Source organism: Myotis lucifugus, unplaced genomic scaffold, assembly GCF_000147115.1.
Source record: "Myotis lucifugus unplaced genomic scaffold, Myoluc2.0 scaffold_60, whole genome shotgun sequence".
Classification (NCBI taxonomy): Eukaryota; Metazoa; Chordata; class Mammalia; order Chiroptera; family Vespertilionidae; genus Myotis; species Myotis lucifugus.
In genome coordinates this window covers 4709759-4725135 of record NW_005871108.1, presented here as the reverse complement: position 1 = coordinate 4725135, position 15377 = coordinate 4709759, and the positions used below count along the sequence as shown (strand labels likewise).

The following is a 15377-nucleotide window of genomic DNA, read 5'->3' as shown; positions in this document are numbered from 1 at the left end:
CCCCCCCCCCCCCCCCCCCCCCAGAACCAAAAAAAACCATACCCCCCCCACACCCACCAGTTCACCAACTCCCCTAAGCACAAAAGCCCGCAACGAAGTGAAACACGCAGTACAAGCTACAGATGTCCTGCCTTCACGCCACCGACGCGTCTGATTAGGACCGGCAGAGGGAGGGGGAGGCGGGAGGGGGAGGAGGAGGAAGGGGAGGAGGAGAAAGAAAATATATATGAACAATAAAATGTCAATAAATACATATCTATCAACAATTGAATCTAAAAATAAAAATATACAAACAAGAAATCTAATGAACAAAATAAACTTATGAATAAGATAGAATCAGAGACATGGAAAATGGAACAGACAAATGAATCTCAGAGGAAGGGGATAGGATTTAAAATCTGTAAATTTTAAAGATTTAAAATAAGAAAAATACTTTCTAAAAAATAGATGAAGATATGGCAATATAGCATATTGTATAAAATATGGAGGTAACAAAGGGAAGTAACCACATATCTTGCATATTTGTACTTTACTTTCTTATAACAAATGTGATTTATTTGTAGTTTGCTTTTGCTTTGCCGTGAACATAAAAGAATTGAATAATAATGGCCCATATGGAACTTGTCTCCCATTCTTCTACCCCTGTATCCATAACACCTACATAGGGCTAAGTACCCAATGACTTTAACAATTCTTGCTGGTTGAATGATCATTGTAAAGATGGAGTGAAGATGTCTTGTTACGGAGTTGCAGAATTTTGCACTGAAAATAAATTTAGAGATGATCTAATCCAGTACTTCCTAAATTGGTGTTCCATGAAATATTTCTTCTTCTTCTTTTAAATATGTTTTTATTTATTTCAGAGAGAGGAAGGGAGAGGGAGAGTTAGAAACATCAATGTTGCAAGAGAATCATTGATCAGCTGCCTCCTGCATGCTCCCTACTGGGGATTGAGCCTGCAACTTGGGCATGTACCCTGACTGGGAATGGAACCGTGACCTCCTTGTTCATGGGTCAATGCTCAGTCACTGAGCCACACCGACTGGGCAATATTTCTTGTTATGATATTAATAGCATGCTGCCATAAATGGTTGGGGCTCAAATAAATGTGGGAATCTCATGTTAACAAAGTTAATCAGATGTGCTTACTGTGGGGCTTCTTGGAGACTTTACTATATCTCTAGTAATCAGTGATTCCTGGAGCATTCTTTGGAAAACACTGATCTAGTCTACTCTCCTCATCTTACAAATAGGGAAAGAGAGACTCTCTGGAGCCTGTTCAGGTATGGATGGTGAGAAACTAGAAAGGACCTCAGGATTCTGGAGCACCAAGCACCTGCATTATTTCAAACCCGGGGCAAGAGGTGGGGTGGGAGTCAGACACAAGCATCTCCTGTGCAGATCTTTAAAGGTTTTCTGATCCTTAATAAACCTAAGAAGTGGGCTCAAGTGTTGGCTGGAGCTAAAGAAAATTTAAACAGATATAGACCATGAGTTTCAGTGGCATAGTGATCCCAAATTGAGCAATGGCAATGTGATTATACACTCATTCACATTTGTCAGTGTTTTCTAATAAATAAATAAGTATTTCACCTTTTATTTGATTCTCATAACTATCTAAGGAGAAAGATAAGGATGGGATTATTATCCCCATTTTATGACAGAGAAAACTGACTCTCAGAGAGTTCCCTGTACTTACACAGCAGGTGAATGGCAGAGTTAGAATGAGAATCTAAATTTCCTGTCTCTCAGGTTAGGGCTTTTCTCACTATATCACATAAACTGGGCAAATTTTGACCGAGTACAAATTTAATTCTTTAATGACACATTCAGTCTGCTCCAACTGGCTCAATTAAAAATAGGATCAGTTCTCAGAGTGCTCATAGATGGTGGCAGAAGCAACATCCCAATTACTGGAATTTTAAGGTCCTATTTGGGTTCAGTATATTAGTACTTCTTGTAGAGTTATGTTGCCAGGAAGAGGGGCTCATAGAAAATTCCTGCTGGGGAGGCAGCATGGTCTATTTTTACAAGCAAGGAGTCAGATAGACTTGGTTTTTAATCCTGGCTCTATCACTTATTCTATGATCTTATTCACTGTGCAACCTTCAGTGCTTCATTTCTTCACTTGTAAAGTGGAGCTAACAATATATATTTTGCAAAGCTGTTGAGAGACTAACGAAAGGAATTAGAGGGATAGCATAGTGTCATGGTCAAACCTGTAAGCTCTGGAATTATACTACCTGGGTTTGAATCTCAGCCCACTTCTTGCTAGCTGTATAACTTTGGATAAGTCACTTATTAATGTCTCAGAATTTCAGTTTTCACATATGTGAAATGAGGAAAATAAATAGTGCATTCTTGGTTGTTGTGAGCATCAAATGAGATATTTGTTAAGAACTTGAGCACAGAGAGAGCGCTCTTTCCCTTTCCTCCTAAGAGCAGAGCTGTCTAGACGGGCCTCCTCACAGCTGTGCGGCTTCACAGCCATGCTGCTTCCTAGTTGAACTGTAGCACGCTTGAGTTCTTCCGTAGCTGGGCTGTATCACAACGGAGCTGTTTGCGCTCTAAGGCAGAAAAAGGAAACCTGAATTTCTAGAGTTAAGTTTACTCATTTCAGAATAGATGGACTTCAAGGACTCTTCTAGCTTTGAGATTATTTGACTCTGAAATTTCTGTTCAGTGCTCATGGTTGATTCAAGTTCTTTATGTTTTCTGACACAAATATTTCTCTCGCCCTTCATTCTTCTTAGTGGTACATAGCCACTGGCCAAATTCTCCTTCACTGTCATAGACATCTGCATCAGATATTCAATTTGGCAAATATTCCTAATTGCAGAGATGATGGCCTAACAAAAATGTCAGCAACAGCATAGGAATTGCCCCCATATTGATGCACAGCCAGGGGCCACGCAGGCAATCATTGTGTCTCCGGGTGTCATTTACAGAATGTCCTGGGGGAGAGTATTGGTACCCTTACTGATATCCCCAGACATTCTGGTTAATGACATGTCTGTTTCATCTGGAAGTTTTTAAGGAATTACACAAAGTTTACTTTTTGCCTTGTTACTTTCCCCCTCCTATTGTTCTTCGCTGACCACAGACTTCATTTCATCCAGTTCTTCCTCCCATCCCATCCCTCCTTAAAAATAACTTTTGTGTGCTGCTGATTTCAAGTAAATTAAGTTCTAATTGAAATAATTTCCCCCCTACGGTTTGAATGCTCAGCCAGCTTGACACTCTCAAGGAGAATTTGCTTTTTCCATTGTTGTTAATCAAAATAAATCCCTAAATAAGTCATGAGTCATTGTTATCAGCGAGTGTGTACATATCCCTGAACTTTTCGGGGGCAGAAAAAAGGACTGAGAATCTGTTTAAAAGATTCTTGAAGAAACAGCCTTAGTTTTTTTTTTTCTTTGGAAAACCCTGCTCTCTCATTGTATCCTCATTTCCTGGAACACAGTGCACCTGTTTTTACTATTAAGCTCTTTAACGTGACTATGTAGTTATTGAAAGATTATAATGAGTTCAGTTCTCAATGCTTTTTTTCTCTTAAAAGTTTAGTTTTCTAAAATCTGACTTTATATCTAAAATATATGAAATTCCCACTCTTTCCCTGGTTTACTTTCTCTTTGTCACTTGTCATTTGCTCTGAAATTTGTCAGAGTGCTTTGAAAATAGTAAATGGCTGTACTAATCTAAGGGGATATTTTTATTACTGGCTGGTTGGTTGACGCTGGCAGAAACGCCAGTGAAGGTTGAATCGTCTTCTCCATTTGTTCATATAAAAACTTGCTAGTTCGTGGACATAGTTGGTATTTGTAGAATCTTTTACTTGGAGATTCTGATGCACTGACCAGATAGTAACAGCACTTTCTTGGGGTTGGGCGGAGGAGATTGTCTAGTTCTCCTTGGCAAATCTATGACACTTGTTACTAACATGTTGGATTTCCAAGCTCATGAGGATTTATTAATGTTTATCCCTTCTGTGTACATTATGTCATGAATCCATGTTTCTCAGCTATGAGCCTGTTACAGTTATTCCTACATCATTTAATCTCAAATATTTAAGAGTTGGTGAACTAACTTTAATATATTAGAATGGGATTTCCTACATTTCAACTTTTTTTCACATAATTGATCATTTATTCTGGGATGTCAATCGTTTCTTCTTCCTGCTCAAGTGGGATTGACTTATGTTTCTGTCCTCCAGTTTAAGGATAGTCCATAGTTCACCAGTTTTTATGTGGTCCTTCTAAAATAGTAGGAACTAATTAATGACAAACGTGCTAGGTAGAGTCTTAGGATTAGTCATAGATGGTTCAGATGTGTGTAGGTGTTACCATTGTCCACCTAGTAGATCGTGTAGGAGAACACAGAATGTCATTAATGGCAGTAGAGGGTGCAAGAGCCCATTTAGGTTAGAAGTCAAACAACACTTGCAACCTCTTAATATGTCGTACCATGGAGAGCTGCCCCACTTTTACTTGGTTAAGTCATTGCAAGGTTATCTGTGGCCCTTTGGTTACTTTTTTTCTTTGTATTTTCTAACCTTTTTTCCATTTTGTTGTTCATTCGATTAACATTTTTTTTAGAAGGCTGGTAGATAAGGCAGAAAATATAAAACTAAAGCATTCAATATAGCTTTTAGGAATTAGTGACTGAAAACATGACAGCTAGAGGAACCTGTAGAACAACACTTGGGATATAATCAGCAAGATCCAGACTGTTAGAGATTATATCGGACCTGGCTTCGTCACAAATATATGACAGGAAAAGGCGGGAAAGCCTTTAAATCACAAGAGATTTAAGACATCTATTAGCTAAATATAATGTGTGGACTTTCTGATTTAAACAAATCAGCTTTAAAAAAAAAAGATTCCTGGCCATTGGAAAATTTTGTACACTGTCTGGATATTTGTGATATTAAGGGATTAGTGGTTAATATCTTTAAGTGAGGTAATGATATTTTAGTAATTTAATTTTATGAGAATTTTGATTTCTTATCTAAAGGAGCTTAACATTTTTTAATAAACCCAAAACCTACATTCATGAAACATCTTTCTTTAGTTATACCTACCATTCTTAAAAAGAAAAAAAATAAAATAAAAGAACTTGAGCACAGTGGTGGTGGTAGTAGTGGAAAATCCAACACCAATTTCTCTCCCAAAGCAAAAATAAGAAAGTTACTTAGTCCTGTTCTTTTCCATTTACTCTTTTCCCTCTTTTCTCTCCAGCTAGAAGTTGGAGAGGAAAGAACACCAGACTAGAACACCAGACTAGAAGTCAGAACACTTGGCTTTGAATATCAGTTCTGTCACATGCTATTTATGTGATTTTAATAACTTCCTTGAGGTATTTTTCCTCACCTGAGACATTAAATTAACTATATGTAGTTTGCTTACTGTACCAGGTTGTTGTAATGAATTTATGGATTTTAAGGCACTTCATGAACTACGAAACATTATACTATAATGTGAAGGATGACTTTTTATCTACCACAGACTATAAGATAGATGTTTTTACCAGTAAAAAGCAATTTTGTCACCAAGTTTTTTCTCGTGGACAATTCGATCCAGTACGTTGTAACAGATGTTGGTAGTTGCTCCTTTCATCCACTCAATGAATATTTTTCCTTTAGTCACATCAAAGTTGTACTTGAGGAATGGGCCAGGACAAGGGGTCTTCCAGTAAAATTCCTTGGCAATGTCTCCCCAAAACTCTGCAACAGAAAGAGAAGCCCAACATCACAAAGCTTCTCAGACATATTTATCCTCAGATGTCTTGCCAGTCTATGCACAGGACCAAGTCACAACTTCCCTGCCTTGTACTCTAATACCTACCACCTGGGCTCCTTCCTCTACCTGTCTAATCTTATCATCCACCACTCTCCTAACCCTCCATCTATTCCCATGAGCTGAATCTTGACTCAAATTTCTTTTTTCTCTCCTCAAAAATCCCACTTCATTTTTTGCCATCTATTCAAATTGCAGCCACCCAGGGCTTATCACAATGCCTAGCACAAGGTAAGCAATTTTTTTAATGAATTAATTAGTGAAAGGAAGAAATCCTTTACCCACAGAGCTTCCCATGACCATGTCATTGTCTTAATTTGTACACTCACTCTCAGCAATTATTTAGTGAATAGCTTTTTAAAAAAAAAATTTTTATTGATTTCAGAGAGGAAGGGAGAGGGAGAGAAAGATCAATGATGAGAGAGAATCATTGATTGGCTGTCTCCTGCACGTCCCACACTGGGGATTGAGCCCACAACCTGGGCAAATGCCCCAATTGGGAATCGAACTGGGACCTCCTGATTCATAGGTCGACACTCAACCACTGAGCCACGACAGCCAGGTTGCTCTTTAGTCTATTGTTACTTGCCCAAGTGTTACCTGTTCTGTGCCAGATGTTGCTTTAAGCTCTTCATATTATTTCATTTAGTCCTTACCACAGTCCTAGGAGATGGCCTTATTTTCATTATCCTTTTATTGATTTAAAATTGCCCAAGGTGCCCTAGCCAGTTTGGCTCAGTGGATAGAGTGTCAGCCTACGGACTGAAAGGTCCCAGGTTCAATTCCAGTCAAGAGCACATGCCTGGATTGCAGGCTTAATCCCCAGTGTATGGCGTGCAGGAGGCAGCTGATCAGTGATTCTCTCTCATCAGTGATGTTTCTATCTCTCTCTCCCTCTGAAATTAATTAAAATATATATATGTGTATATATATATATTTTTTAAATTGCCCAAGGTTATAGTTACTAAGCCAAGACTTGAACTTCCCTGAGGAAGATATTTTTGCTAAAATCTGAAAGATGAATAGAAGTTTTTCTTTACTCCCCCACAAGGAAAGAGAGTACTATGGGATGGAAAGGAACCAATGGTATACTGTTAAGGGGAACTCCTTAAGGCTGAAGCACTGAGAATCAGAGAAAGAATAGCAGGAAGTGATGCATAAAGTGAGCAGATCATACAATCTTTCTGGGCATGGTAACGAACTTGGTATTTATCCTAAGAGCAATGGAAAGTCATTGTAGGATTTTAAGCAGGAGAGGGACATGATAAAATTTGCAATCTTAAAATATTTGTCTGAATCTCTGGAGAAAATGTAATCAACAGGTAAAATATATAATTGCAGAGCACTTAGGATATTCTCAGTACTGAATCAGGAGCTAGAGGAGAGAAAGACACCTAGAACCATAACAATGGAAGGAATTTTAGAGAGTATCATCCCCTCATTTTAGTGTTAAGAAAACAAATTCAGCCCTGGCTGGTATGCTCAATGGTTAGAGTGTCAGCCACGCACCAAAGGGTCTTGGGTTCGATTCCGGGTCTGGGGCATGTGCCTGGGTTGCAGGTTTGATCCCCTGTGCCAGTAGGAGTACATGTGTGAGGCAACCGATGTACATGTCTCTCTTACATCTCTCTCTCTCTCTCTTCCTCTTCCTTCCCCTCCCTCCCTTCCTTCTACTCTCTCTAAAAATCAATGGGGGGAAAATATCCTCAGGTGAGAAAAAGAAACCAAATTCATAGATGTAAAGTGACTTGCTCAAGGTTATATGATTCAGTTTATACAATGTACATAGTTGGTTTTGAATGTATAAGACAATGTAATTGCTTGCATAATGTACCATTTGCAATCAATTAAAGAAATCCAAATTAAATCATCCTAAGTGCCATTATCTATATATATAAAAGCCTAAGTGACCAGTTGACTGGTAGCTATGACATGCACTGACCACCAGGGGGCAGACACTCAACGCAGGAGTGCTGCTCAGCCAGAAGCCGGGCTCATGGCTGGTGAGCCCTAGCTTGGGCTCCTCCCCGGCCGCCTACCGCTTCACGCACTGCTACATGCCCCAAGGGGTCCCGGACTGTGAGAGGGCGCAGGCCAGGCTGAGGGACCCCACCGGTGCATGAATCCATGCACCGGGCCTCTAGTATACCTATAAAAACTAGCAAAGATTTAAAAAAATTGAATCTAATGCCTAAGTGGCCTTAGGAAACAGATAATCTTATATAATAATGGCATTGTAAGAAATCAGTACAATCTTAGTGGATGACAGGGCAATTCCTGACAATAGCCATAAAAATTTATATACCTTTTCATGTGATAATTCAACTTTGGGGAATACACTCCAAGAAAATAATCCCAAAGGAAAAAAGTGATTAGTAAAGAGATGTTTATAGACCACTATTTATGCTAGTAAAACTGGAAACAACCCAAAAACCCAACAATGAAAAAAACCCAAACTGGTGAAAATTAGTAATACTAGTAGTAATACAATAGACTACTAAATGACCATTAAGAAGAAAGTGAATGAGAACTGGCCTTTTAGTGAATGCCATTCATGTACCAGGGACTGGGCTAATCTCTTTTAATCTTTACATGGCCCTATGAAATAATCATTAATTATCCTAATTTTATAGATGAGAAAACTTAAGCTCAGGAAACACAGGAAAGTCTCCCAAGGACCACACAGCTAGAAACCAGAATACAAAATCAGATCTGACTCTAAAGTTCATTTGCTACATCTATATTGAGTACATGTGTACACTCAAAAATGTTTTAAGTGATAATAGTAGACACAGAGAATGTAAAACTAGTTATGAACTGCATTTGTGTCCATCAACAAGAAGTGAAGAAAACTGAGTTTTATAATCACTTAGTTTTGTTTTTCAGTTGTTTTGGTTTTATTCTTGGGTGGGGGATGCAGAAATTTGGATGTTTCGTTGTACACATTTTAAGTACTGACGAAGTTCAGAAGAGGAAAAGATGAGCACAGACTCAGATAATCAGGGAATGTTTTGTGGAATTGGTGGGGTTTGACTACAGGAGCAGAAGGAAATGGGCAAAAGCAAGAAGGTGGGAAAGGGACTTTTGGGTGTTCAGTATATCAATGAGAATGACTTGTCTAGAATGAGGAGTGTAGTAGGGAGTAGTGGGAGATAAGGATAGGGAGGTGGAGTGGGGTTAGTTATCCAGAGACCTTGAAAAAAAGAATTTTTATTTGAAACTGTGGAAAATAGGAAACTATTAAAAGTTTTTCAAGTGACATAAGAAGGCAGTGTTTCCAGAATATTGATCTAACAGTGTCTAGATAAATATATCAAAAATTGAAGGTGGGTGAGACTAGGAGGAGAGAACCAATTAGGAGGCTGCTTCCTTGAACTAAAAAGGTCTATGGAAATGGGAATAAAGGTAATCTCAGAGGCATTTTGAAATAATGTTTGACAGAATTTGGAGAAAGACAGATTGTGGAGTCAGGGAAGAGGAATAGCATAGCTCTTAGGAATATAGGTTCTTCAGGCAAGACTACCATGGTCACAAGGATGTAAAAAACCTGTACATAGAAAATTATGACACTGAAGAAATTGAAGAAGATACAAATAAGTGAAGGCATATACCATGTTCATGGATAAGAAGAATTAACATAATTAAAATGTCCATACTACCCAAGCAATCTATAGATTCAACGTAATTCTTATTAAGATACCAATGGTGTATTTCACAGAACTAGAAAAAATATTCCAAATATTTATATGGAACCACAAAAGACCCGATTAGCCACAACAATCTTGAGAAGAAAAAAAACAAAGTTGGAGGAATCACACTATCTGATATCAAACATAATTTCAAGGCCATAGTAATCAAAACAGCCTGGTACTGGCATAAAAACAGATATATAGATAAATGAAATAGACTAGAGAGCCCAGAAATAAACCCACACCTTTCTGGTCAACTAATATTTGACAAAGGAAGCAAGAACATACAATAAGGTAAAGATAGTCTATTCAATAAATGGTGTTTGGAAAAATGGACAGATACGTGCAAAAAAATGAAACTAGACCATCTTCTTACATCATACACAGAACAAATTCAAAATGGATGAAAGACTTAAATGTTAGACTCAAAACCATAAAAATCCTAGATGAAAGCATAGACAGTAAAATCTTGGATATTTCTCGTAGCAATATTTTTTCTGATATATCTCCTTGGGCAAGGGAAACAAAAGAAAAAATAAACAAATGGGACTACATCAGACTAAAAAGTTTTGCACAGTAAAGAGAACAATCAACAAAATGAAAAGACAGCCCACTGCAGGGAAGAACATATTCACCAATGATACATCTGATAAGGGGTTAATATCCAAAATTTATAAAGAACTTAATATCATCAATCATCAGAGAAATGCAAATTAAAACCACAATAAACCCTGGCTGGTGTGGCTCAGTTGGTTGAAGCACCATCCCATACACTAGAAGGTGACTGGTTTGACTCCCAGTCAGAGCACATACCCAGGTTACGGGTTGATCCAGGGTTGCGGCGCATGAGGCAGCAACTAATTGATGTTTCTCTTTTTCACTCTCTCTCTCTCTCTCAAAAATCAATTTTAAAAAACACCCAATGAGATATCACCTCACACCTGTCTGAATGGCTATTATTAATAAACTAGAGGCCCAGTGCACAAAATTTGTGCACAGGTAAGGTGCCTAGTGGCTGCCGGCTGCCAGCCGGGGCCTCCGTTCTCCGGCTGCCTGCCTCTGCCACCCTTAGCTCCCGCCTTGGCCTGGTGCCACCGCTCACCTGCTCCACCATCCCGCTGCAGTCCCACTCTCGTCAGGGCCCATTGGGGACGGCAGTGCCTCCACTACCACCTGCTGCCAGCGCCTCGTCTCCAACGCCTGCCATGTTCCATGCCGCCCCCTGGTGGTCAGCACATGTCTAACTCCCTGTCTGTCGAACTCCCACCCGTAGGGACAATTTGCATATTAGGCTTTTATTATATAGGATCAACAAGCAACAATTGTTGGCAAGGATGTGAAAAAAAGGGAACCCTTGTGCACTGTTGGTAGGAATGCAGATTGGTGCAGCCACTGTAGAAAGCAGTATGGAGTTACCTCAAAAAACTAAAAGTGGAACTGCCTTATGGCCCAGCAATTCCACTTCTGGGAATCTATCCGAAGAAACCAGAAACACTAATTCAAAAAGAATATATGCACCCATGTGTTCACTGCAGCATTATTTACAATAGCCAATATTTGAAAGCAACCCAAGCACCCATCAGTAGATGAGTGAATAAAAAAGCTGTGGTACATTTACACAATGGAATACTACTTGGCTGAAAAAAAAAAAAAAAGAAGAGAATCCTACTTTTTGCAACAGCATGGACAGACCTGGAGAAAGACAAGTACCATATGATTTCACTTATATGTGGAATCTAATGAACAAAACAAACTAACAAACAAAATAAAAAGATTCGTAGATACAGAGAATAGACTGACAGCTGTCAGAGGGGAGGGGGTTGGGGGGGGCAAGGTGGAAAAAGGTAAAGGGATTAAGCAAACCACAAATAAACTCATAAACAGACAATAGTATGGTGATTACCAGAGGGAAAGGGGGTGGGGGGAGGTAGAAGAGGGTAAAGGAGGGATAAATGGTGATGGAAGGAGACTTGAGATGGTGAACACACAATATAATATACAGATGATGTATTATAGAATTGCATACCTTAAACCTACATACTTTTATTAACCAATGTCACCCCAATAAATTCAATAAAGAAAGACTACCGTGGTTCAAATCCCAGCTCTACCACTAAGTAGCTTTGTCACCTTGTCCAAGTTAGTTATCCTCTCTAAGTTTCAGTTTCCTTCTCTGTGAAATGTGGTTGATAACAGTCTCTACATCAAGTCAAACATGATTTCTGGTTAGTAAGCAGGAAGAACCCTATAAATAAGATATATAAATGGACCTTATTAGGGGAGAGCATGATGAGAGGTTTACAGTTTGCGATAGAGACACTGGCAGGGATTAGGAAATTAGGTAGGCGTGCCGGTTTGGGAGGGAAAATTGGTAAATCCCAGTCACAGTTATATTGAATATGGTATAACAAAGACGTGTGAATAAAATGGTCTACAGATCTATGAAATTTGGAGCCAGAGCATAAGTGAGAACCTGGGTTCAGAGCTAAATGTACAGAACAGGAGCTATTATTGTGGCAGTTATAGCTCACCCCTGGGAAACAGATACAATCACAACGGGATAAAACATAGAGAGGAAGAGAAGTGAAAAGAGGTCTAAAGACTCAAACTTGGACACTGCCTGCAGCAACCAACGGCTCTACACTTGATTCAATCCTGTCTTGCATTATTCAGTAATGGTTTTATCCATGTCGCTTTTATTATCAAACCAACCATCATTTATTGAATGTCTAGGTGCACCAGACACTCTATAATGCACACTTTACTTATCACCCACTTTTGTCATCATACGAAACTATGAAACCAGTATCATTATCCCTATCTTACAGATAAAGAAAAGGAATCTCAGAGAGGCTTAACAATCTGCCCAAGGCGACTCTTTCCCCCTCCCCACGTGGGAGTCCGCTTGCTTCTCAAAAAATTTCCACTTTTGCTATATATATATATATATATATATATATATATATATATATATATATATATATATGAAATCTGCCCAAGACCAACCAGTAAATGAGTGGTACAGCCAGAATCTAAATCCAGATTTTTCTGGGTTGGATGTCTGGCTTGTGCCACTGCCAAACATCATGCTGCCTTCAACAGTTTTGATCCCTTCCTCAGACTGAGGGGCAAAGGCAGGGAACTTCGCTCAGTCTTCAAGACATGCACCTGTCTATCAGAGTTTCTGAGTTATTTCCAGCCCAGCTTACTAGGGGAGAGAAAAAAAAAAAAAACTTGACTGAAATGTGACTTGTTCAGTCTTATGTTGGATAATTTAAATATTGCTGAAATATGAAAAATAGTTCTGGGACTTAATTACTAACCGTGGGAACCCCAGCACGGGAATCAGCCCGGTTCCTGCCCCTCAGCCGTGGACACTACCTCGCGTGTTCCGGGCGTCAGGAGGCAGGGGCCGAGCTGGTGTGAACCGGGCGGGCCAGGAATGTCCTCCTGGGGCCTCCTCTCCGCAGGGTGCCCCTCGCCTTGGGAACCCCTCTTTCCACCTGAGGAGTCTTCCTCTTCTCATGAAGCTTTCACTCTCCTCACAGAACCCCCATTCCTCACGGAAACCACATCTCGGGAAACCCCCACGTCGCCAGGAACGTCCTCAGCTCCTAGGGAGCCCGCATCTCCCCACAGAACGGAACGCTCCTTCTCCTCGAATCCCCGTCTCCCCCCTCCTCGAATCCCCGTCTCCCCCCGAACCCCTCGTCCATCTCTTCCGCACAGAACCTGCGTCTCCTCACGGACCCCTCAACTTCCCAAGGGGGGTCCCCAACTCCCCGAGGCAACCCCGACCTCCTCTCGGAACCCCCACTCCCCCACGGAACCCGCCCGATTCCTCACTGCCCGGGGAGCCCATTCCTCTCCTCGCCGACGCCCCCAGCGCGCGCGGGCCCGGCCTCACCTCGCGGCTCCTCCACGGAGACTCGGTGCAGCTCGCGGTAGCGCTGCAGCGAGGAGACGTGCGCGGAGCGGCTGAGCTCGGGCGGCGGCGACCAACTCCGCGCCCGGCTCCGCGCGCCAGCCTCCTCCCGGCCCCCGCTGCCACTGCCGCTCCGGCCCCGCTCCTCAGGAAGCCCCATCGCGCCTCGTTCCGAGCGCTGTAACCGTCTTTGCGGTAGTTGGGGGAGCTCGGGGGCGAAAAACAGGCCGCCCGGGGTGGGGCCTTAGGAGAGAGGGCGGGGCCTGGAGGGTGGGCGGGGCTTGGGCAGGCGGGGCGGGGCTGCCCCGAGGGCCGGAGCCGTGCCTTCTGGGAGCGGGACCAGGGTGAGCAAAGGCACGAGTAGGGGAAAGGCGAGCGCTGCTCAGGTGCTCGGGGAGGAGAGGAGCTGACTCGCAGGAGGGGTGGGACCGTAGCGTGAAGTAGAAGGGGCGGGGCCGGGTGTGGCAGGAGAGCGGGGTGGATCCTTTATTGACAGAGGCGGGAGGGGGGCAGGCGTGACAGGCGAGGAGGCGGGCCCATGAAGTGACCAGGATGGGGTGGGGTTTGGGACTGACAGATGACAGGTTGGGTTAAGGCGGGGCTTGAACGGGAAAGAGCGTGGCTAACGACAGGAGGTGGGTCAAGTCCAAGGTGGAGTCTCCCCGTGGTCTGATTGCACAAGCCTGTCACCCACAGAGTTGAAAAGCCAGGTGGAGTAGGGGTTTTTTCTGGGTGTCTTCTGGGATCACTTTCCCTCAAAGCACTATCCCTCCATTCGGAGTAAACTCTTCCCCTCCATCCTCAGGAAAAAAAAAAAAATCCTCCCACGACGTCTAGGGCATGGCCCCTCTCTGTTAACGTTTGTGCTAGCTCAGATTTTCTCTCTCCTCCCCCCCCTCCACCGAGATTATACCTTCACTCTCCCTGGCTCCACAAATTCCCATCCAGCTCTAAAGTTCAAAATTCATTGAAGATTAGGAGGTGTGTCCAGGTCTTTGCTAATATACCTACCTCCTCATTGCACAAATGGTATATTCAGGGAAAGGAATGTGTGCAAGGTCCCAGAGCAAAACAACGACCAAGTTAGGGCCAAACCTAAGTTTCTTGACTCCAAGTCTTTTTATATCCTCACAAGCTAAGGCTTGTGAAATACTGTACCAAAGGCTATGCAAATAGGAGAAATTACTCATATCCTTCTTCCCTTCCCAGTCTCTTTACTTTCCCAAGAGACCACGCCCACCTGCCGCACCTGGGCTCAATTACCTCTAGCTGACCTCTAGCTGTTCCACTCCAGAAAGGAGGGGCCAGTCAGGACCCTCCATCTCCCACCTGCACTCACCACCAAGAAAAGCCCACACCACCCGTCAGTTCACAGAATGTCTGTCAAGGCAAGGAGGAACCTTAAATATTTAACTCCAAGAGTGATTTTGAGGCCCAGAGCTGACAACCCCCATCTCCTGAAGCCTACACAGGGTTTGTGACCACATCAGGCCCATCCCCCTTCCCCACCTGTTCCCTTGTTCTTTGCCCAGCTAACCACAAGCCCAGCACACCTTAAACTGAAAATAATACTTCCATGTTCAAACCTATGATCCAGAGCCTACCCAATCCTGAGGGGAGGGTCTCAGATCGCATGGACCCCACAGAGAAGATAGATGCTTTATCGAAGAGACATTACACTCAACAGGCACACACTTCACTGAAGGTACATGGACTCCACTAAGGGAGCAGAGATCTTGCTGAGGGGTCTCAGATCTCACTGAAGGGCTATGGACCCTGCTAATAGTACTTTAATGGTGTTGAAGGTCACAGACCCTACTGGGGGGACATGGGTTTCCCTCTAGGTCAGTGATGGCGAACCTTTTGAGCTCGGCGTGTCAGCATTTTGAAAAACCCTAACTTAACTCTGGTGCCGTGTCACATATAGAAATTTTTTGATATTTGAAACCATAGTAAAACAAAGACTTA

At 42.1% G+C, this 15377-nt stretch overlaps 1 protein-coding gene across 2 annotated transcripts in view; it reads right to left on the bottom strand.

The window, feature by feature from the left end:
* ACSS2 (acyl-CoA synthetase short chain family member 2) overlaps positions 1-13569 on the bottom strand; it is a 57159-nt gene extending 43590 nt beyond the window's left edge. For both annotated transcript variants that reach the window (XM_006089440.3, XM_006089439.3), the window contains exons 1-2: positions 13392-13569; positions 5527-5722 (exon numbers count right to left, since the gene is read on the bottom strand). In XM_006089440.3, the coding sequence (XP_006089502.1) occupies positions 5527-5722; positions 13392-13569 (374 nt within the window). The remainder of the gene's footprint in view (positions 1-5526; positions 5723-13391) is intronic.
* Between the last annotated feature and the right edge of the window lie 1808 nt (positions 13570-15377).